The 24249-nt window shown below is 41.9% G+C and overlaps 1 protein-coding gene across 1 annotated transcript in view; it reads right to left on the bottom strand.

The window, feature by feature from the left end:
- The window catches only part of fbn1 (fibrillin 1), a 326717-nt gene that overhangs the window by 20819 nt on the left and 281649 nt on the right, over positions 1 to 24249 (bottom strand). Inside the window, exons 58-60 of the mRNA XM_033014876.1 lie at positions 12087 to 12212; positions 5224 to 5346; positions 3493 to 3609 (exon numbers count right to left, since the gene is read on the bottom strand). Coding sequence (XP_032870767.1) covers positions 3493 to 3609; positions 5224 to 5346; positions 12087 to 12212 — 366 coding nt within the window. The remainder of the gene's footprint in view (positions 1 to 3492; positions 3610 to 5223; positions 5347 to 12086; positions 12213 to 24249) is intronic.

Genomic DNA, 24249 nt, shown 5'->3' on the forward strand with positions numbered 1-24249 from the left:
CGTGCTCACATTTTTGTAACCCAATTGTTCAAATTAGAATGTTTATACAAATTATTTTGTTTATCGTCTAGTCATTAAGATGCTGTATTTTTACTTTTTTGGATCCAGACTTCGCAACCAGTATTGGGTGAAATATTTCCATCTCATTAAAATTCATTACTAATTCTTAGTAAGGGACTATGATAATATGTAAATACTGCAGGTGGGTGATAACCAATTATTTATGATTTATGTATCGACGGTGCTAGACATCACAGAATATCATGGATGGAAAATAATTACTTTTTGTTAAGACTGGATATTTTGGACCAGTGTTTCCAGTATGCCAAGTTTCCTCACCAAACAAAAATTCAACTTTGAATGGCATGAAGCTACATTGACTTAAGAACAATTGTACTTTGTAGCCTTAAAAGGGTTGTATCCTTTTCCTGCATCTTACCAGTAGAATGACACTATATAGCACAAGTATACTGAGAAAGTATTGCATCAATACAATATTCTGAATAGCCATGGATAATGTTAATCTTGTTTATGTTGAGTATTACTTAATTGGGATTATATTTCTAAATAGTTAATATCTGTGCTATTTTTCCAAACTTACAATATCTATAACTAAAGTTTCAATTGGATAATTCACTCTCAGGTATTGGCCAATTTAGTTAAAAAATTGTGCATGATATATCAATAGACAATGGGTGCATGAGTGGGCCATTCGACCCTTCGAGCCAGCACCGCCATTCAATGTGATCATGGCTGATCATCCCCAATCGGTATCCCGTTCTTGCCTTCTCCCCTGACTCCGCTATTTTTAAGAGCCCTATCTAGCTCTCTCTTGAAAGCATCCAGAGAACCTGCCTCCACTGCATAATATCATTCAATTTTGATACTTATTTGCTTCGCCTCAGCATGCGACCCAATAGAAACAAATGATTGTTCAATGACATTACATTACGATCAATCAATTTATAACTTTTCATAGTATAAAGTTCAAGTATTAGGTTATTATTGCAATTCTATGAAGAAAGGATGTTCATTGGAAATACATCCATTGAAAACACCAACATTTTACAGTCAGCAGTACATTCATTACACCCAGAACACGATTCCTTTTATAAAGTGGATACTTTCAGATCCTACTAGCAATTATGACCAAAGGTCTCCATGACATCACCTCAATCTTGTAACTACCTCCTCGACATTCCCATATGAAGCACTAAAAAAAACTTTATGTGGGACATAAAATGCAAACGAATCAAAGAATAAATTAAAGTCTGAAATTTAATCCTAGGATCCAGATGAAACAAATAAATGTTATTCCCATGGTTCTCACCATCATTTAAACCCATGCAACCTTCTCCTACCTATCTATTATTCTGATTTATTATCAGCTCAAAGCAAATAAGTCCTTCAATAACTGTTCCATATTTTTTACTGAAATGTGACTCCTCCTTAGCACAATGGGCTCTGTATTGCAGATGAATCATTGTGTCACTGCATTTTTTTTGCACGAGACTTAACAAATTTGCTACGGTCACTATTTATTATTAGATTAAACATAAAATCAGCCAAATCAAGGGTAGTTATGCTAACCTTCAGGGAAAAAAAGTTAAATGCAAAATGTAGCCATTGTTTTAATGCCTAGAAATGAAATACTTTGAAATCTAAATCTGAAAGATGTTCAGAATTAAGTTAAAACTAAATTGGTGTGGAATTTAATCCTGGACAGAACTCTTGTTCACTTAACAAAAAATAAATAATTTGAATATGTTGCTGAGATATTTGCATATCTTGATAGATGGTTTAAAAGCGGACAATATTTAAAAAAAAGTACTTTAATCATATATACATAACATATAAATGTTTATGCCATTCTCCAATTCATTCTTTTTTGTTCAATCTCTGTGGTTAGACTTGCAAATGAGAAATAAATAATTATGGGAGTTTGCTTATATTGATTCTGAAGATAACCTAGTTTTTATATAATATACAGACAATTTCCCACTTCAAAAATGGCAGATTTCACCCAATTAACTGAAACTCCAAACTAGATTGAACACTAGCACTTCACTGTAGGGTGGCATGGTGGCACAGCGGTTGAGTTGCAGCCTTATAGCACCAAAGACCCAAGTATAGTCCTGACTACAGGTGCTGTCTGTACTGAATTTGTACGTTCTCCCTGTGATTGCGTAGGTATTCTCTGCGTGCTCCAGTTTCCTCCCACACTCCAAAGACGTACAGGTTTGTAGGTTAATGGGCTTCTGTACATTGTAAAATTGTCCCTAGTGTGTAGGACAGTGCTAGTGTACAGGGTGATCGGTGTGGACTTGGTGGGCCAAAGGTCCTGTTTTCACATTATGCCTTTTGAGTTCTCTGGGAGGAGCAAAAATCCTCAAATTGTATTTCACTTACATTGTCAGAAGGCTATCAGGACACAGTTCCTGACAACTGGTCGTCACATGGAAACACTGGTAGTGCATTGGGAGCAACTTTGCTGCATATGATATGTTGGACCAGTGCAAGTGGCCACCACAACACACATTCTGACCAGTTTCATACTTTGTTGGAACAATATATAGTTTGACAGCAATCAGAATTTTCACCTTGCTGATTTTAAGTGGTTGTCTGATGATGTGGAACAAGATAGATATTGCATGGTCATTGACTTACTGAAAGATGCAAAGCTGAGTAATTTGGAATGCATCCTGTCAAGGCTCATTGATTGCCCGTATTTTTCATAGGTTTAAGTTTTGTGGACTTTCGTGTCCACAAGATAAAGATCTTACAAGGAATTACATCAATGCAAAGTCCAGACTCTTGCTGGTGCTCCCTCCTTGCACTTTACACCACCTTGGCAAACTGGCATTGCCAGTACTCCACCAACACCCGACTCTAGATGCTGTCAGGACCCAGCCCCAACAGCACTGAGATCAAATAGTGTTGAGACACTCCTTCCGAGGCCAGCGTCTGCAGCAGCCATTAAAGCCTGGTCCCACTACTTTTGCATCCCACACTTACACTGAGACATGAGAGTTAAGGCTGAACCTGATCTATTGGAATGCAAGGCTGCAGTGAACAGGTTTTGTATCAAAACCTGCTACTGAGAAGGACCATTCGAGTGAACATAAGAACACAAATAGAAGAAGGATTAAGTCACCTGCCCCCTCAAGCCTGGATATGAATATAGAAGCGGGTTTAGTATAAACATGATGGTTGGCATAGATGGGGGTCCAAGAAACTATTTCTATGACTATCCAAAGGTGACAATCCTAGTATGAAACTTGACAGATTTTGTTGCACAACAGAAATAAAGTATTGAACTGTACAAAGCTATCCCTTGTTTCTGTGGTTCATCACTGCTGATATTATGCTGCAGATTTTAAAGGCCAGTAGGCAGTCATCAGTCTCTCATTGCTTCATTGTATAAAAATGATCTGCAGTTTAACTTCATACATCTTCATCTATCCTGCTCATCATCTCTCGCCAGTGACTTACCAATACATGCTGTATGATGCTGTGTGAATCCAGGAGGGCACTTACAAGTAAATCCACCAATTGTATTGACACAAAGAAACTGACAATTGTGCTGCTTTGTAGCGCATTCATCCAGATCTAGAAAAAAAAACAAGTTTAAATAATGGGGTTATGAAAGCCAAATATTTTTACTGCAGCTTATTCGCCCAAAATCCAAATAATTTTATAATGCCGCAGTGACAATTTATCATTGATAACAGAAAGTATTTGCATCATATTTTGAGATTGGTAATAACACAACTAATGGTCCTGGAGTAACTTCATTTACTTTGGTGGTGGATCACCAACAACCAACATCTGCTTATGATTTTACTACAAAGCACTATCAATAGTAATAAAAACATATGTTATGAACATTTTTTGAAAATGATTTATTTTTAGAAACAATGTCAGCACTGCTCCAGTTGTTGCCATTTAAGGGAAGGGCAAGTACACTAATCTAATCTATATTTATGTCTCTGCTTACCTTAATACCACAGACACCACTGAGCCTCATATTAATTAATAGGATTTCCATGAGAAAAATAATCTAAAAAATATACAGATCAATACACTCTAGGCCTGATTTCCTTGTATAAATATCTTGAAGGCAGTAGATCTACTTGAAAGATTAAGGATTTTTAAGACCTCTTTAGAATAAGGATCCATGTTTAATTCTTCTAGTACAGGTGCACAACCTTTTATCCGAAAGCCTTGGGACCAGACACTTCTCGGATTTCGGAATTTTCCCGATTTCGGAATGGAAGATTTTTAGCGTAGATTAGGTAGGTAGCTTGAAATATGGTAGGTAGGTAGGTAGGTAGGTAGGTAGGTAGGTAGGAAGGTAGGCGGCTTGAAAAGTCTGGAGCGGCTGCCTCCACCCCGGAGACCGGGGAATCATTGTAAATCATTGCTTAAATTTTAGTCAGTTAGTTTGGAGGGATTTTATGTGGTGGGGGGGGTGAAGGGGGAAACTTTAATTCTTAGTCACCTACCTGGTCGGAGAGGCGGAGAGCGGGCAATGCCTTACCGGGTCGCCGTGCAGTAAGCTCCGGAGCGCTGTGGCCGCCGGCTCCCAACATCGCGGAGCTGGGGGCTGCGGGCGTCCGGCCGTGGGCGGCACCGGTTGTAGCTCCGACCCCGGCGAACTCTACCCCTGGCTGCGCGGCGCTCCAAATCCAGCGCCGCCCGCGGCCGGACGCCTGCAGCCCCAGCTCAGCGATGTTGGGAGTCGGCGGCCACAGCGCTCCGGATTTTAATCTGGTTAAGATAGACACAAAATGCTGGAGTATCTCAGCGGGACAGGCAGCATCTCTGGATAGAAAGAATGGGTGACATTTCCCATCGTCCATACCTTCTATCCAGAGATGCTGCCTGTGCCGTTGAGTTACTCCGGTATTTTGTGTCTATCTAAGGGAGTTAGATGTGGCCCTTGTGGCTAAAGGGATCAGGGGGTATGGAGAGAACGCAGGGATGGGATACTGAGTTGGATGATCAGCCATGATCATATCAAATGGCGGTGCAGGCTCGAAGGGCAGAATGGCCTACTCCTGCACCTATTTTCTATGTTTGGTGTAAACCAGCATCTACAGTTCCATCCTACACATTTAATTGGGTTAAATTTGATTTCAATCTGCTGAAAAATAGCAGTAAACAAAATCAAATGTATACCAGATAAGTTATTGTATTGCAAGACATTAATATTATACTCACCTTTACAACTTTTCCCATTTGCTTGCAGCAAGTATCCTCTAGGACATGAACACTTGTAGCTCCCCTCTGTGTTCTTACAGATGAAATTACAGGGTTTTGGTGCTTGTACACATTCATCAAGATCTGGCAATTCATAAGAATATAAATGATAAACCTTTTATATACTACTAGACCAAGCGCGGACCCGTTGGGTCCCCCATTTCCATTGGGTCCACCTCCCCCAATGCAATATTCCACCACTCACGTATACACAATGCGATGTTCAGTCAAAATGGCGATCCTGGCCCTGCAAGCCTCCCCCAACTGTTTAGGCACGGCTGAGGGGCCAGCACTTATGGCATTGCTCAATTCTGTCTTTACTTCATATTCTCTATATTATCCCGTTACACATTGACTGGATTTTACTTTCTGCCTGTTTCCTTCTCATTGCCCAAATAGCAGCATATTTTATTCTCTAAAATCACTACCCCAATCTTTGCCAACTAACACGGTGTCCTCAACTTAAAACTTAAAAAAATTAAAACCTTTGTGTTTAATTCACAAACCTTACCATTTCTTCACTTTGGGAAACTCCTGTAATGCTATGCCGTGGTGTGGCAGGTTGAATTATCAACATATCCAAGGCTAAAATGGAGATGCCTGAATTATTTTCCGATATGGACCTCATTTGAGTTACACAAGGGAGTGCTGGCAGCAGGCCAGAGATACTGTACAAGACGTGGATGCTGTAAGGATGTGGACACGACTTGGAAGATCAGCATTTATTGTCCACTGCCAATTGTGCTCAATGAGATGATGGTGAACAACTGTCTTGAATGAATGGAATTATCATGGTGGATGTACTGCCACAGTGCTGTTACTTGGGTGCAGCAATAACAAAGGATTGGCAATATATTTCAAAGGCAGGATGGCAAGTGACTTGGAATAAACTCACAGGAAATGAATGGACAATTTTTATGGGTGCTTTTAAAATTCTCATGTAATTCTTTAAAATAAACCATCAGCTTCTGGCCGTTAGCTGTTGAATGCTATGCACAGTTGAACTTCAAAGCGTGGCATTTAATTTTCATATTTAACTAACTTCCTGGCTTAATTATACTCATGGTTAGCTTGAAAGCAGAATCTAGACGGTTACACTTTTTAATCAGAAGATAATTGACTAGCGTGAAGTTGTACAATCCCTCCTCCAACTTTCGTTGATATTTTCTGTACTTCCCATTTTGCTATCTGTGACATTGCCTTCTGACCTTCAGCAGTACATTCTGGAATTCTCCCCATTTGTGCATTGTTGCTCCTTAACTTAAAAAGACCCTTCTATAACAATGTACCCTGTTACCTATTCTAACCTTGCAGTCGTGTATTTATAAAATATCTTACTATATTTTCTATCTTGTGGATGTAACATATTTGGATGTTTTGGGAAGACTAAAAATAAAGGAACATAAAATTAAAACAATATTTATTCCATATAAATTAATTGAATTATTGAAGTGACTGATTCCATTGGTAATATCAAGCTTGAAAGGGTTCAGAAAAGATTTAAGAGGATGTTGCCAGCACGAGAGGATGTGAGGGAGAAGTTGAGTAGGCTGGGTCTCTATTCCATGGAGCGCAGGAGGATGAGGGGATATCTTATAGAGGTGTACAAAATCGTGAGAGGAATAGATTGGGTATATGCACAGAGTCTCTTGCCCAGAGTAGGGGAATCAAGGACCAGAGGACATAGGTTCAAGGTGAAGGGGAAAAGATTGAATAGGAATCCGAGGGGTAATTTTTTCACAGAAAGGCTGGTGGGTGTATGGAACAAGCTGCCAGAGGAGTTAGTTGAGATTGGGACTATCCCATCGTTTAAACAACAGTTAGACAGGTACATGGATAGGACAGGTTTGGAGGGATATGGACCAAGCACAGGCAAGTGGGACTAGTGTAGCTGGGACATTGTTGGCCGGTGTGGGCAAGTTGGGCCGAATGGCCTGTTTCCACACTGTATCACTCTATGACTCAATAAGTTTCAATATTATATTCAAAAATAAATGGCTACAATTCATCACATGGCAAATTAAGTTCCTCATTACTGGTAACCATTATTATTTTACCCTATCAGGTCAAGGCGTTGCCTTGCAACTAGTACTATGTAGTCTAGTTCAACCTGTGGGACATGCTCATTCTTCATGGAAAGTCTGGTTTGGCGAGCCAGGCGGAAGAGATCTTTATGAACCAACGGCTGGAAAGGCGACGCAGCAACGCACTGTGGAATGCGAAGGGCTAGTCAGAACACTAAAGATGACATAGCCATCTATTGCAGCTAATAAGTCTCTATCCGTGATGAATTTTCATACCACTGGTCTCTGACTTCTGCGGCCGAGATTGTGGGGTTGTTACAGTGCAATTGCTTCTCCACCTTAAACTCATTCATGCACAGGTTTTTGTGCAGTCTCTTCTCCACACAATCCTGCGGCAATGGGCTAAGAGCAAAGCGACGTCGTAGTTCCGAACCTGTACGTAGGCGGCCTATGGACAACTGTAGGTATGTTGCAAAGCCTACCTGAAGCGTCGCTGAAAATCTGTCGCTGCGGGTGTGCGCGATTTTGGCGCCGTTTAGAGGGGGGCGGGTTTAAAACGCGATTTTCTCTAGGCTGTTCAAATCGAAGATGTTCAGCCTAGTTAATTATTAACGAAAAATCGCTGGAAGACCCCGTCGCAAAAGCTATTATTAGTTTTAAAGGCCTCGTATAATAGTTATAGTAGTTTAAAAATCAATCTCTAAACCCGCGACCACCGGCAGCTGTCAGGGTCGCATAGAGCAAATAATAGAAGGTAGGCTGCTTATTTTTACATTAAAAAGGGCTTCTTAAGATCCCTTTATACAAAGTTTAATATTGCGAGTAGCTAATTTTGGGCCCATTATATCCCGCAGTATTTTTCTGGGCATTTGAGGGCACAAATCTTCCGCAATGTGAACGTTCTAAACCAGCGCGTTCACAGGATCCCACTAGAAAGCTGATTTAAAATGGACTTTAATTTACAGCAATTGAACACTAAATTCCTTCCATTTGGCCTATAAATTAATGTAAATGAGATTTAAAAATCATGTTTTATTGTGAATTGTTTATGAATATTATTTGGACACTTAGGCTATTTAAAAATGTTAATCATTTATTAAGAAATGGATAGATGTTTAAATCTAGTAATTGAAGTCTGAAATTAGCTACATTTGGGTAACTAACTAATTATATGCTTTAATTTCAGGTCATCCAAGTAAGATTATTTTATATTTGTTTCAGAATGGTTCAATCTACGATAACTGAAAATTTCATTCAGTTCTCTTAATTTTTAAGAAGGTTATGGGCTTTTGACTGCACACGATCACAGCTTTTTTGTTATGTCCATAGAAAATCAATAGGGAACAAGATGCTAATTTCTGAGTATGAAAATGGCCATAACTTTTTAAATACTTGAGATATGAAAGTGAATTAGGTGTCAAATTAAACTTCTTTTTATGCTTTATCTGATGGGATAAATTACAGACTTGATTTTTTAAATCTCAAAATTTTGTAACATTGCTAACAACTGGTCACTTTTCTTTGCACCAGGGTGGCAGCCCCCATCAGGACAGCATTGCTCACCCTAGTAAGGGAGGGGACTAGAAAAGGTGTCCTAAACATTGCCTGCCATCAACAAACTGGCTAGCGAGCCACAGCCGGCAGTTTCTCACCTGCGGTCCAAACTATAAACAAAAAAAGAAACTCATCTTGGCCATATGGAATGTACACACTCTCATGGACAGAGACACCACAGCAAGGCCCCAGGGAACTGGCTCGGCACAGGATCGACATTGCTGCTCTCCGCGAAACGCGTTTTGCCGATGAAGGATCAGTCTGTGAACTGATGGGTGGTTACACGTTCTTCTGGAAAGAAGAACGAAGATCGGATCCATGGGGTTGGCCTGGCTATAAGGACATCCCTCTTACAACAGATGCCGGATCTTCCTACAGGAAGATGAGCGTCTCATGAAGCTTTGTCTCCCCTCGCCTCTTCTCGCAACCTGACTATCATAAACGCTTATGCCCACACTCTGACCAGCAGTGACGAGGTCAAAGAGAAGTTCTACGAGGACCTTGACTGTATGGTACAGCAAAGCCCTGCCAGCAACAAGCTCATCCTGCCAATGGACTTCAATACCGGGGTTGGCAGTGACAGCCAGCGCTGGGAACAGGTGATGGAACCTCACGGCATTGGTAAGATGAATGGAAACGGTCTACTCCTCCTGAATATGTGTGCAGAAAATTACCTCACCATCACCAACACCCTCTTCAGAATGGCCAACAAGTACAAGACCACGTGGATGCATCCCAGGTTCAAGCAATGGCATCTCATCGACTATGTCATTGTCCGCAAGCGGAACATCCGTGACGTTAAGATAACCAGGGCCTTGCGGGAAGCTGGAAAGGTCACAGATTGGTCAGGTCAATTTTCAACCTGCACATCTCTCCCACAGCGCAAGACATCTAAGCTTCTCCGTGCATCATTCAACACTGAGAAGCTCAAACGGCCAGACGTCACTGAGAAGTACCAGTCCCAGCTGGACAACAAGCGGACTGCTCATGGACCACTGACAGGCGACCCAACTGAAAAGTGGAACCAGTTTAAAAAGCTGATGAGAGTCAGCTAAGGAAGTGCTTGGACGCAAGCAGCGAGTGCACCAGGAAACAATGATGAAATAACCAAACTCCTGGAGGAGAAACACAAGGCATTCATCGAGTGGCAGAACGACGTATCCTCCACCTCCAAAAAGAATCACTTCAAACACCTGCAGAGCAAGGCACAGAAGGAGCTACGAGAGATGCAAGACAGCTGGTGGGCGAGTAAAGCTGATGAATTTCAACATTACGCAGACACAAACAACTCTAAGCAGTTTTTCAGCTTGATCTCGGCTTTGTTTGGTCCACACAAGATGACCTCCTCCCCCCCCTCCTTGCAGCTGACGGCAAAACCCTGCTCAAGGATAAAAGCAGCATCTCAGACAGATGGAGAGAACACTTCGCTGACCTCCTCAATAGACCCTCTGCCGTTGACCCAGTCGCTCTCGACCAGATCCCACAAAAGCCTACACTTGACGACCTTGACCTCCACCCATCTTTGGAAGAGATTGAGAACGCCATCAGTCAAACCAGCACAGGCAAGGCATCAGGCACAGATGGAATTCCTATTGAACTCTACAAAGCAGCAGGTCCTGAGACACTAGACACCTTCCACAACATCTTGTCCAGCATCTGGGAGACAGAAAGTATGCCGCCACTGTTGTCTCCTTGTTCAAAAGCAAAGATAGCAAAGCTGACTGTGGCAACTACCGAGGCATCTCCTTGTTGTCCGTCGCTGGAAAGATACTGACCTATGTCATCCTCAACCGCTGAATCAATAAGGTCGCGGAAGCAAGCTTGCTGGAGTCTCAGTGTGGTTTCAGACCTGGTCGCAGCACTGCTGATATGATCTTCACGGTGAGACAGATCCAGGAAAAATGCATCGAGCAGAAGATGGACCTCTACGCAGTCTTCATCGACTTGGCAAAGCCCTTTGACACAGTCAACCAGGAGGCTCTGTGATTGATACTTCACAAGCTCGGCTGCCCAAGAAAGTTCATCCAGATCATCCGCCTCTTCCATGGTGGCATGACAGGAACAGTTCTGGTCAATGGCAAAACATCTGCACCTTTCGACATCTCCAATGGAGTGAAGCAAGGCTGCTTTTTGGCCCCTGTATTCTTCAACCTCTTCTTTGGCTGCGTCCTGAGTCACGCACTCCAGGACCTCGACCTTGGCGTGCACCTGAAGTACCGTCTGGATGGATCTCTCTTTGACCTGCGACGACTGAACGACAAAACCAAGGCGCAAGTACGGCTTATTTTCAAAGCCCTTTTTGCGGATGACTGCACCCTCATGGCTCATGAGGAGTCTGACCTCCAGTTCATTGTGACCAAATTTGCGGAAGCAACACAGGCTTTTGGTCTCACAATCAGCCTCAGCAAAACGGAAGTCATCCACCAGAACTAGCCAGAATTGACAGCACACAGCTGAAAGCCGTTGCCTCCTTCAAATACTTGGGAAGTGTAATATCATCTGATGGTTCCCTGGACAAAGAAATCTCAACGAGAATCTACAAAGCCAGTCAAGGCACTGCGTACACGTGTGTTGAACCACCACAACATCAAGCTGTCAACTAAACTTAAGGTCCACAAAGCAGTTGAGCTTTCCAGCCTGCTCTATGGCTGTGAAACATGGACCTTGTATAGGAATCACATCCATCAACTTGAAAGTTCCTCGTAAAGTTGCGCTCGTTACGGTCCATCATGGGCATTCGTTGGCAGGACAAAGTGCCCTACCTAGAAGTATTGGACAGTTCCAGCTTCACAAGCATCGAGACAATGATCACGTCATCAGGACGGATGAAACCCGCCTCGACAGGTCTTCTATGCGTGCTCTCCCAGGGACAAAGGAACTGTAGGCGTCCCAGGAAGCGGTACAAAGATTGCGTCAAGGACCATCTCCACTATTGTGGTCTTGCGCCGAAGCAAGTGGATGCCTGCGTCAGCGACAGAACACACTGGCGCGCAGCAGTGTGAACAGCAGCCAGCAGCTTCGAGGAGCGCCGCCTTGAGCGACTTACCAAAGCCAGGGAGAGGAGGAAGGCTGCTGCCTAGAACCCGCCAGCGATGACCTTCATCTCCCCCCATTGCCCTCGAGTGTACGGATCACGGATTGGACTCGTGAGCCATGTCAGAACTTGCCAGAATTGAGATTGCACAACCCACCGTCGTCGTTACCGACGGGCCACCACCACCCACAATTTTATTTTAAAATACTTACCCACACAGGATGTTCCAGTGAGGCCTGTGGTGTATCCAGTCTTGCACAGACACCGATATGACCCAACAGTATTAATGCACTGTCCATTCTGGCATGTGTTTGCAAGGACTCGGCATTCATCAATATCTGAAAGAAAACAAAATATTAATGAAAGTAACTCCATATATTTCGGTTTCTCTAAAACTAAAAAATATCATAAGACAGAGCTAAAATATATATTTTTCTCATTTTCTTCATCGTATTGATTTTTAATATGCCAGAGTTCCAAAGTAGTTGCCTTCATATTGCCGTCATCACTAATTATTAATTTTCCTGATTTAAAGCAGTAAGGGCTGACAGGATAATTGACTGTGATTTATCCCGAGTCCAAGCCTGTTCTAAGAACACCCAATATCTAGGTAGGTTCACTCACCAGTAAAAGTTGTGTTCTTATAGAATTATACCAGACATAAATCACTGTTACATAATAAGACATCTAAAATAATCAAATGGTACAGATGCAAAAACGAACATTTATTGGGAATTTTGAAGTGATGTTCCTTATATTAAAAATTTCGTATGTTTCCGAAACCAGTACATGGTGAAACCAAAATGTATAAAAATGGTCTTTATTAAAATCTGACAATGTGCACTTTAACTACATGTGATTTTTTTTCAATTACAAATCTCAAATTGTGGAGTACAGAGGCAAATAAATAAATGATGGGTCTTTGTCCCAAACATTATGGAGGGCACAGTATCTTGTGTGGTGTGGCCTAATGGAAACTTGCAGCACGGAGCTGGTGTTAGCTCTCACAGAAAGGCACTGCTACAATGTAATAGATACATGTATGTGGGGGTGCGGTGAAGGAAGGACAAAATAATTTTGCCACAGATAAAGCTGAGAAGATATTTCAATATTTTAAATATTCAAAAGCTTTCCGAACCGATAAAATCCATCTAAAATATGAAAAATAAAATAGAAACGCTTAATATACTGTAATTAAATACATCTGAAGGATTTTTAAAATAAAAATCGAAATCAATTATTCCCTACCAATGTTTCTCACAGCCACCCCCCCCCCCCTCATTGAAATCAATGGAAAAGCAGTCCATGTAGAGGTCTGTGAGGATTCCTCACTGAAAATGATTGGGAAATTACAGCAATTTCTGGCTCCCACGTTGGATTTCATGAGGGTTATGACATTAGAATGCATTCCAAAAAAGAATGAATTATTATCTGCAACCTCATGGCTCATATTTTTTCTGTAATTCTCCTAAATATCTGGTCCAATACAGTTGTATAATGTACGTCTTGTGTATACATCTGGCCATATCACAACCAAGTAATGCAGGATGATCCGTGAGGTATGACTAGATATATTCTACAAACTGCTATCTTATCAATATTATTCCTCTGTGCACCAATAGAATCACAATGGCATGGATCCAATACCATTCTAAAAAAGCGTATAGTCAACACCAATTACTTGATTTGATGAGACTTCACTGAACATTGCCTAGTGCAAGAAGTTTGGGATTCATAGAGTCATACAGTATGGAAACAGGCCCTTCGGCCCAACTTGCCCACAATGTCCCAGCTACACTAGTCTCACTTGCCTGCGGTTGGTCCATATCCTTCCAAACCTGTCCTATCCATGTACCTGTCTAACATTTTCTTCAACGTTGGGATAGTCCCAGCCTCAACTACCTCATCTGGCAGCTTCTTCCATACACCCACCTCCCTTTAGGTGAAAATGTTACCCCTCAGATTCCTATTAAATATTTTCCCCTTCATCTTGAACCTATGTCCTCTGGTCCTGGATTGCCCTACTCTGGGCAAGAGACTCTTTGCATCTACCCGATTTATTCAATAGACAGTAGACAATAGGTGCAGGAGTAGGCCATTCGACTCTTCAAGCCAGCATCGCCATTCAATGTGATCATGGCTGATCATCCCCAATCAGTACCCTGTTCCTGCCTTCTCCCCATGTCCCCTGACACCGCTATCTTTAAGAGCCCTATCTAGCTCTCTTTTGAAAGTGATCAGGGAACCAGCCTCCACCGCCCTCTGAGGCAGAGAATTCCACAGACTCACAACTCTCTGTGTGAAAAAGTGTTTCCTCATCTCCGTTCTAAATGGCTTACCCCTTATTCTTAACCTGGTTCTGGACTCCCCCAACCTCGGGAACATGTTTCCTGCCTCTAGCGTTTCCAACCCTTAATAATCTTATATGTTTCAATAAGATTCCTTCTCATCCTTCTAAACTCCAGAATATACAAGCCCAGCCACTCCATTCTCTCAGCATATGACAGTCCCGCCATCCCGGGAATTAACCTTGTAAACCTATGCTGCACTAATAGCAATAATGTCCTTCCTCAAATTAGGGGACCAAAACTGCACACAATACTCCAGGTGTGGTCTCACTAGGGCCCTATACAACTGCAGAAGGACCTCTTTGCTCCTGTACTGAACTCCTCTTGTTATGAAGGCCATTCGCTTTCTTCACTGCCTGCTGTACCTGCATGCTTACTTTCATTGACTGATGAACAAGGACCCCCTAACTCCCGTTGTACTTCCCTTTTCCCAACTTGACACCATTTAGATAATAATCTGCCTTCCTGTTTTTGCTGCCAAAGTGCAAACCTCACATTTATCCACATTATACTGCATCTGCCATGCATGTGCCCACTCACCCAACCTGGCCAAGTCACTCTGCATTCTCATAGCATCCTCTTCACAGTTCACACTGCCACCCAGCTTTGTGCCATCTGCAAACTTGCTAATTTTACTTTGAATCCCTTCATCTAAATCATTGATGTATATTGTAAATAGCTGCGGTCCCATCATGATTTATACACTTCTATAAGATCACCCCTCATCCTCCTGGGCTCCAAGGAATAGAGATCCAGCCTCCTCAACCTCTCCCTATAACTCACACCCTCTAGTCCTGGCAACATCCTCGTAAATCATCTCTGAACTCTTTCAAGCTTGACAATATCTTTCCTTTAACATGCTGCCCAGAACTGAACCCAATATTCTAAATTCGGTCTCACCACCGACTTACACAACTGCAACATGACCTCCCAACGTCCATACTCCATACTCTGATGAAAGCCAAAGTGCCAAAAGCCTTTATGACCACCTTATCTACCTGCGACTCGACCGTCAAGGAACCATGCACCTGTACTCCTAGAAAACTCTGCTCTACAACACTATTTACTGTGTAGGTCCTGCCCTTGTTCGACGTCCCAAAATGCAATACCTCACACTTTTCTGTATTAAATTCCATCAACCATTCCTCCGCCCACTTGGCCAATCGATCCAGATCCTGCTGTAATCTTCCACAACCATCTTCACTATCTGAAAAACCACTAACTTTTGTATCATCACAATCAGGAAATTTGCTAATCGTATCATCAGCAAATTTGCTAATCTTATCATTAGCAAATTTGCTAATCTTATGTAGGATTAGTGTAAATGGGTTGGTACTGGTTGGATTTGGGGGCTGAAGGCCCAAAGCCCATCTATGACACTGCATTCCTTAATCTGACAGACAACTTGTTAGATTCTTCACTCTGTGTTAATCACATTGTTAAGTACGAATCAAGCATAGTTGCAGGCAGTGCTTTTTTTTGTAGACAAAAAGGTGCCACAATGCATATCGTTCCTTACTGTTGATATCTATGGTTGATTGCCGTCCTATAAGCTGCTAGAGATGTTTAACAGCCTGACCACTTAATGTAATTAATACATTTCATTTTTTAAAGGTTAGTAATCTTATTGAAATATAAAAAATCTCCCAAAATTGAAAATCTAGTTTTATCTTTTCATAGATGCTGGTACCATCACAAATTAAGCACTGATTGCATGTCAGATATTTTGTGTTGGGACTCAAGAAAATTTGCATTGTGACCTGCATCATCCCATTTTTTCTCTTTTGTTTCTCAAGGCAAGCTACTTGAAATCAACTGGAATCTAGTGGAACTTAAGCTAACAGGCACCACAGAATACCTTTATCACAATAAAACCAGAAAATGCTGAAGATACTCAGTAGGCTAGGTAGCATTTGTGGAGGGAGAAACAAGGAAGTGTTTCAACTCACAGATCCTTTATTGGAATTGTTTATTGACCTGAGACATCTCTCTCTCTACAAATGCTGCTTAACCTGCTGAGTGTTCCCAAAATAAAGACTCAAGAGCTATCCTCATATTTTACTTGGGTCGCTTACAACCGAGCAGTATGAACGTTGAATTCTCTCATTTTAAGTAACTTCTATTTACATTGCACTCTCCTTTCCCCTCTGCCCCCTAGGTTGTTTAACCAATTTCTTAGCTCACCACATTGTATCCCTCGAGTTCACACCTTCACTGCCAACAATTTGCCCACCAGGGCATCACACTGCCCGAGGTAATTTGTGGCTGGCCCTCGTTGGTCCTGGTCTTTTCTTGCCTCCAGCTCTTCACCCCCTCACCCCCACCCTCTACTTTCAGTCTGAAGTAGGGTCCCAACTCGAAACGTCGCCTATCCTTTTTCTCCAGACATGCTGCCTGACCCTCTGAGTTACTACAGCACTTTGTCCAACAAAGGGCAAGATAAATAAGTTAGGGTGTGAATGGGAAGGGGAGCTGAAATGATATGCCACTGGAAGCTCCAAGTAGATGGCCATTGCGGACAATTTGCATGTAGACAGGTGGCACGTCATTTCAACTCCCCTTCCCATTCCTACACCAACCTGTCTGTTCCCAGCCTTCTCTTCTGCCAACAGCATTTGGCTAGCTTAATGTTATGAAAAACAATTTTCCAATTCCCTGTTCCCCCCCCCCCCCCCCCCCCCCCCCCCACTGTCACTTTCTATCCTGGGTCTCTTTCTCTTTGTTGACATTTTCTATCCCTTAAACCCCCCCCCCCCCCCTCAATGCCTACACTAGTTCCAATTGCTCCTCTACCTGGGTTTGTACTCCCATGGTTCACTTTCCTATCCCCTCCTCCACCTGATTTCATCTACCCATCACCCATCCCTTATCCAATTTTACCCATTCCTTCTCCCCTCTGCCAGCTGGTTCCATCTGCCTTTTTTCTTTTCCTACGATTCCTCCATCTACCTATCATCCTCCCCTCATCAGGTTTCACCTCTCACCTACCAGCCTATCCCACCCCTTTTGCCAGTGTTTTTCTACTTTCTGCTTTAATTTTAGATTTTCAGTACATTGTTTTTTTGTGTTCAGTAGATTATGATTTTATTGAAATCTAACCACTGCTTCTGGCAGCACAAATACACTTAAGCTGAGATTTTAAATAGTAAGCTTCAGAAGTACAAAGCAAGAAGCACGTGTTAGGAACAGCTAGTGGATGGAGCAGTGTGAAGTTGATGTTGGAAGGCTACTGTTGTTGGTCTTCGTCAGTTGTTAAGAATGGAAATTTGGATCCCAATGTGCCAGTTTTTAAAATAATTTTGCTTATGGGCAAATTCTACTTCAAACATACTTTGATCTGTTAGATCTAGAAAGAGCAGAGTTGCCAATTCCCATAAATGTGAATACAAACATAATTCCATAATTTCGAGCAGCTCAGCTTTCAGCCAAAACGTAACTAATCTTGTGTATTTAGTTTTAATAAACAGGCTGCAAGTACAGCTGGTGTATATCGTAAACTGTAATATTTTGCGTATTGGACAATGTGGCCTTGGTTGGCATCGGCTCTAAAGTTCTAATGAACCTCTTGCATGGTCAGTGCAATTGCAAAGAATGCCACGGAAATCAAATCTATAATTTCTGATGTTGTTGAAGCTGGAAGTTAGCAATCTAAGCATTGTCCCACAAACGTCCTTTATCCTGCAATAAGAGTGAGAAAAGATGCTACCAACTAAAATACAAAAGATATTAAAAGTAATAGATGACTCACATGAACTATAATCTCCAAATATTAATTTGTTTCAATTGAAATGATTTATTTTCTCGAATATAGATAAATCTTTAGGAATGAATGCATGCTGCTTTCTGTCAATAAACTACATCTACTAAAGTAGTTGCATTCAGTGTGTGCATGTGTATACATACACTGAACTTATTTTCTTCTCCCGTTATGTACTATGTTTACATATTCTGTTGTGCTGCAGCAAGTAAGAATGTCATTGTCTTATCTGGGGCATATGACAATAAAACACTCTTGATTCTAACATGGTCTGAAAAAACATATCCTAAAATTTTCATAATGCTGAGATGGTTTGAGCCACTAAACCAGCCATAGACCTTTTTATTTTAAACTGCCGGCGGGACATCAAACGCCTCAACTTCTCCACTCCCCTGTCTCACTCTAACCTCCCCCTTCCTGAACGTACAGCCCTCCACTCACTCTGCAACAACCTGAACAACACTGATCAAACCCGCCGACAAGGGAGGTGCTGTGGTAGTCTAGTGCGCTGATCTCTACAAGGCCGAGGCCACGTGCCAACTCTTAGACACCTCCTCCTACTTATCCTTGGACCATGACCCCACAGACGAGCACCAGGTCACTATCTCTAGCACCATCACTGACTTCATCAACTCCGGCTCCCTGCCCTCCCAAGCCTCCAATCTCATCATTCCACAGCCCCGCACGGCCCAATTTTACCTTCTCCCCAAAATCCACAAACCTGATTGTCCTGGCAGACCCATTGTTTCTGCCTGTTCGTGTCCTACTGAACTTATTACCACATACCTCAACTCCATCCTATCCCCCCAGGTTAAATCCCTCCCTACCTATGTTCAAGACACCTCACACGCTCTTCGTCGACTCCAGGAATTCCATTTTCTAGGCCCCCATTCCCTCATCTTCACCATGGATGTCCAGTCACTCTACACCTCCATCCCCCACCAGGAGGGTCTCAAAGCCCTCCGTTTCTTCCTCGACCGGAGAACCAACCAATCCCCGTCTACTGATACTCTCCTCCGCCTAGTGGAGCTGGTCCTTACCCAAAATAACTTTTTGTTTGACTCCTATTTCCTCCAAATACAAGGCGTAGCTATGGGCACGCGCATGGACCCTAGCTATGCCTGCCTCTTTGTAGAGTACGTCGAACAATCCTTGTTCGAGAGTAACCCTGGCCCTATCCCTGAACTCTACCTCCGCTATATCGACGACTGCATTGGTGCTACCTCCTGCACCCACACACAACTCACAGACTTCATCCATTTCACCACTAACTTCCATTCGGCACTCAGATACACCTGGACCATTTCTTGACCTCACTAGCTCCATTGCAGGTGATAGACTACTGCCATCCACTATAAACCCACTGACTTCCATGGCTATCTGGACTATACTTCTTCCCACCCTGTTTCCTGTAAGAACTCCATACCTTACTCCCAATTCCGTCTATGCCGCATCTGCACCCAGGATGAGGTGTTCCACACAAGGGCATCGGAGATGTCCTCATTCTTCAGGGAACGGGGGTTCCCCTATTCTACCATAGATGATGCTCTCTATACCCCGTGATCTCTTCTATACCCCGTGACTCTAATCTCACTCCCCATCCCCCCACTCGTAACAAGGGCAGAGTCCCCCTTGTCCTCACCTTCCACCCTACCAGCCGTCGCGTACAACAAATAATCCTCTGTCATTTTTGCCACCTCCAACGTGACCCCACCACTTGCCACATCTTTCCATCTCCTCCCCTGTCTGCTTTCCGCAGAGACCGCTCCCTCCATAACTCCCTGGTCAATTTGTCCTTTCCCACCCATACCACCCCCTCTCTGAGCACTTTCCCTTGCAACCGCAGGAAATGCTACACTTGTCGTTTTACCTCCCCCCTTGACTCCATTCAAGGACCCCAGCAGTCTTTCCAGGTGCGGCAGAAGTTCACCTGCACCTCCTCCAACCTCATCTATTGCATCCGCTGCTCTAGATGTCAGCTGCTCTACATCGGTGAGACTAAGCGTAAGCCTGGCGATCGCTACGCCAAACACATCCGCTTGGTTCGCAATAACCAACCTAATCTCCCGGTGGCTCAGCACTACAACTCCCCCTCCCATTCCAAATCCGACTTTCTGTCCTGGGCCTCCTCCATGGCCAGAGTGAGGACTACCGTAAATTGGAGTAGCAGCACCTCATATTTCGCTTGGGCAGTTTGCACCCCAGCGGTATGAACATTGACTTCTTTAATTTTAGGTAGTCCTTACTCTCTCCTCCCCTTCTCAGCTCTCCCTCAGCCCACTAGCTCCACCTCTTCCTTTCTTCTTCGCCCCCCCCCCCCCCACCCTCACATTAGTCTGAAGAATGGTATCGGCCCAAAACGTTGCCTATTTTCTTCGCTCCATAGATGCTGCCTCACCCGCTGAGTTTCTCCAGCATTTTTGTCTACCATTAAAAATTTAGAAGCACCTCAGTTTAAAGAATAATTGCACATATCATATCTTTGAGTTGAAAACTTGAGCAATTTGTCAATAATCTTTTAAAATAAGTTATTAGTATTAAGATCTTGTGGAATTATTGCACAATATGTTTATATTGAACCTTCCATACAAATAACTTGAAGCACATGATACTGATCAGCCAAATTGTGCATTTTGTTGGTGGTTACCCACAAGCAAAACTTTTCCTACTTTTACAACTGACATCAACTTCCATGCACATCAATCATTTGTCTCAAATCACTTTGCCAAGATAATTTGATCATTTTATATATTTAATCCAATATACAATGGACAATGGTCGAGTATTACTATTATAGCGAGGAAGCATAGGGGTTTATTACTTAAATTGTAGGCCCAGATTTTACAGAGCAATGTTCAGTTGCCTGCGTCACTGCTCACATGTATGAAATATCTGCCTGCCTGTATGAAACTTCAGGTAGGCACTGTGCATGAAGAGATCTTAAAATTGTATCCTGCTATTGACCGAAGTGTTCTGTCTGAGCTCCAATAGTGGACATCAGAATCTGGCAAGGAATCACAAATTAGCAACAATTTTCCACCAAGAAGAATCTGCGCATGCAATCTGTGCCAGGTGGACCTGGCAAAAGGACAGCTTCTCCATTATTCAATGGATGGAAATGGCTATGATCGTTGGTTATTTAGTTTATAGTTTCTTAAATTGCTGGGGTTTATGTAAACATTTTTAATGGTTTTGATTTATGATTTAAAGTAAAATTGTAATATTTTAACTTTTTTGTTTAGTTTATTATTGTCACAAGTACCAAGGTACAAGGAAAAGTTTTTGTTTGCGTGTTATCCAGTCGAAGAAAATACAATCAAGCCGTCCACAGTGCACAGAGAATGGTTAAAGGGTGCAACATTTAGTGCAAGATAAAATCTGGTAAAGTTAACAATAGTTTAAAGGTCTCCAATAAGGTGGGAGATCAGGACGGCACTCTAGCTGATGAGAGAACTGTTCAGTTGCCTGATAACAGCTGGTAAGAAACTGTTCCTGAATCAATAGATATGCATTTTCAAACTTCCGTACCTCTTGCCTGATGGAAGAGGGGAGAACCAGGCAGTGAGCATCGCAATAAGATGCTTTCTATGGCGCATCTGTAGAAGTTGTTAAGGACTAGTGGAGACATACCAAACTTCATAAACTTTCTAAGGAAATAGAGGCATTGTTGTGCTTTCTTGCCATTGCATCGATGTGGCTGGTCCAGAACAAATTGCTGGTGATATGAATTCCTCTGAATTGTTTAACTGTTTAAATAGATTTTGAATTTTTGAATATCAGAAAAATGTGTTTTTTTTGTTGGCCTTAACACCCAGCTAAGAGAAGTGATGGAAATGGAGACTCACCTTAGCCTGCTAACATAGACTTGTTTGAATATTTGTGTGTACCCATGTTCTGTACCCCTGCCCAATTCACAGAAAGATATCAAAGCCATATTATCTCAAAGGGCCTTGCTAAAACAGAGGTGGTTTCTCTCAACAAATTCCTATTGCAATTTCCATACAAAGTAAGTACAATCTTTCTTTTTAAATCAGTGATGCACATAGACCACACACTATAGGTTGCAAATTCTGAGCCACAGTACATCAAGAGTTTACCAGGTGCATGGGAAACATAGATAAAGATGTAGAAATGTAATATATATAATCTGATCTGAGGGGAGGAGGAGGAGGGGTAAGAGGGACCCGACCCGAGACAGCCCGACCAGAGATAAACCCGACCAGAGAGCTCCAAGTACAGGGCTCGACTTGCTCGACTTCTCGGGGGGCAGAAAGAGCCCGGGGGGAAGAGAACAGTTATTTTTTTCCAAGTTTCTTCAAATTTGAGAATATTTTGATTAATAACTCAAGAAATAGTGCATGAATTTTTCAAATAAGGCGATTTTTGATTTCACGGGATAAATCTCAACTGGAATATGTAAACATTTTACCGTTAGTGCGTCGTTTCTTCGAGTAGATGTGATCACACACACACACACATCCAAGATCAGAGTTTTAGAATTATAAGGATAGATGGCACTTATATGACCTCGGTACTATAGGTCACTTGTCTTAGCCTACGATTGAATGCTGTCATCGTCTTGTTGCATTTGGAGGTTGGCTGTATTGTTATCTGAGGAGTTATGAATGGAATTGAACAATGTGCTATCAAATGCCTAGCTTCTCACTTGAAGCTCTGAAATTCAGGAAGAAGCTGAAGGAGGTTCGGCTTGGTACTGCTGTTAACTCATAGTGCTGAAATGATTACACCCATCAAACATATCCATCTTTTGTGTCGACTGTGATTCCAGTCAGAGAAGAGTTCACCTAATTCCCATTGACCATTTTTACAAGTTCCTTGACGTTACCCTCAGTCAACTGCTGGCTTGAATACGAGGGCTGTGACTCTCCCCTTTCAGGAATAAGGAGCCTAAGTAGTCTAGATGAAACCAAAAGTGAGCAAGTTATTGTTCTTTGAATGCCACATGATTACAAGTGTCACTGTGCAATTTTCACAAATTATTTTTTTGTTGTTGCAGATTTAAAGGAATAGATTTATAATTTGCTTATACATCTAACCAGCTAAAGGTTTAAAATTCAATCATAATATTTTTAAGTTATTGCGTTCTGCTCCAATCACAGGGAAATTAGAGATAACTTTAATATGTATTTGATGTATACAGCAATTCGTTCTTCCCCTGCACAATTAAAGCATGGAATAATCTCCACCCAACTATAGTTACCCAACCAGACGCAACTAAATTTAAAGTAGCTCTTTCTTCCCAATAACCCTTTCTGGCTTAAGCCCTCCCTTCACCACCTCCAGTTTAAATTCCATTTGGAATATTTTGGAGGACCAAGAAACCAAGACAAGCAAGTGCAATATTAAGCTTATTATTAAATGCAGAGAACACACATTTATTTTGTTTCACTTTCATTCACTTTCTTGCCTGTTCCTGTATGAATCTGTGATATAGCCTTTACATCATCTTTGTTATTTCCACATCCTTTTATTATCTTTTCACAATCTAAATTTTTCTTAATTTTCCATTCATAGTTCTGTAACCCAATTAATTGATTTCCCACGGGTATTTCATCCCCCGTATTGTTATCTTATTAAAATGTGTTTTATTTATTAATTCTGATAATTACTCCCCAAATGGTAATCTGTTTTCTCTCCAAGATTATTGTGAGCAATGGATAGAACATTATCAAGCAATATACTGAAGTAGCTTTAACCGTAAAATATTCTATGTAAAACAGTATCCAAAGAAATATATATTTATAACAATGCAACCACCTTTTTTCTATTACTTAAACAACCTTTGGCACTGTTTACACTCAATGTGAGCATAGATTTAATTGCTTATATATCCTGTTCCTATGTCCCGATATAGAAAAGATTGATAACAATAACATAAAAAATACAGGACCACACATATCATGAAATGATGAACAGACTGGATCGCTTTTTTCCTTTAAAAAAAGTTAACTGGTGGCCTTATATGAAAGGTTTTGATAGGTTATGTACAAAGACAATGTTTTCATTTATGGGAAAGCATCCAAGTAGGAAATAATCAATATACCTTCATCGCAAACATTCAATTGTAAATCCAAAATACATTTATTTGTCCAAAGAGTGGTGAGAATGGGGAACTTGCTGACATGAGGAGTGGTTGAATAGAACAACAGTGAGACATTAAATGAGAGGCTGGACAGGCAAATAAGGGATAAGGGAACAGAGGGTTTGACTGATAGATTTAGATGCTGGCATGGATTAACTGGGCAGAAT

This window comes from Amblyraja radiata, chromosome X (genome assembly GCF_010909765.2).
Source record: "Amblyraja radiata isolate CabotCenter1 chromosome X, sAmbRad1.1.pri, whole genome shotgun sequence".
In the NCBI taxonomy this organism is placed as follows: Eukaryota; Metazoa; Chordata; class Chondrichthyes; order Rajiformes; family Rajidae; genus Amblyraja; species Amblyraja radiata.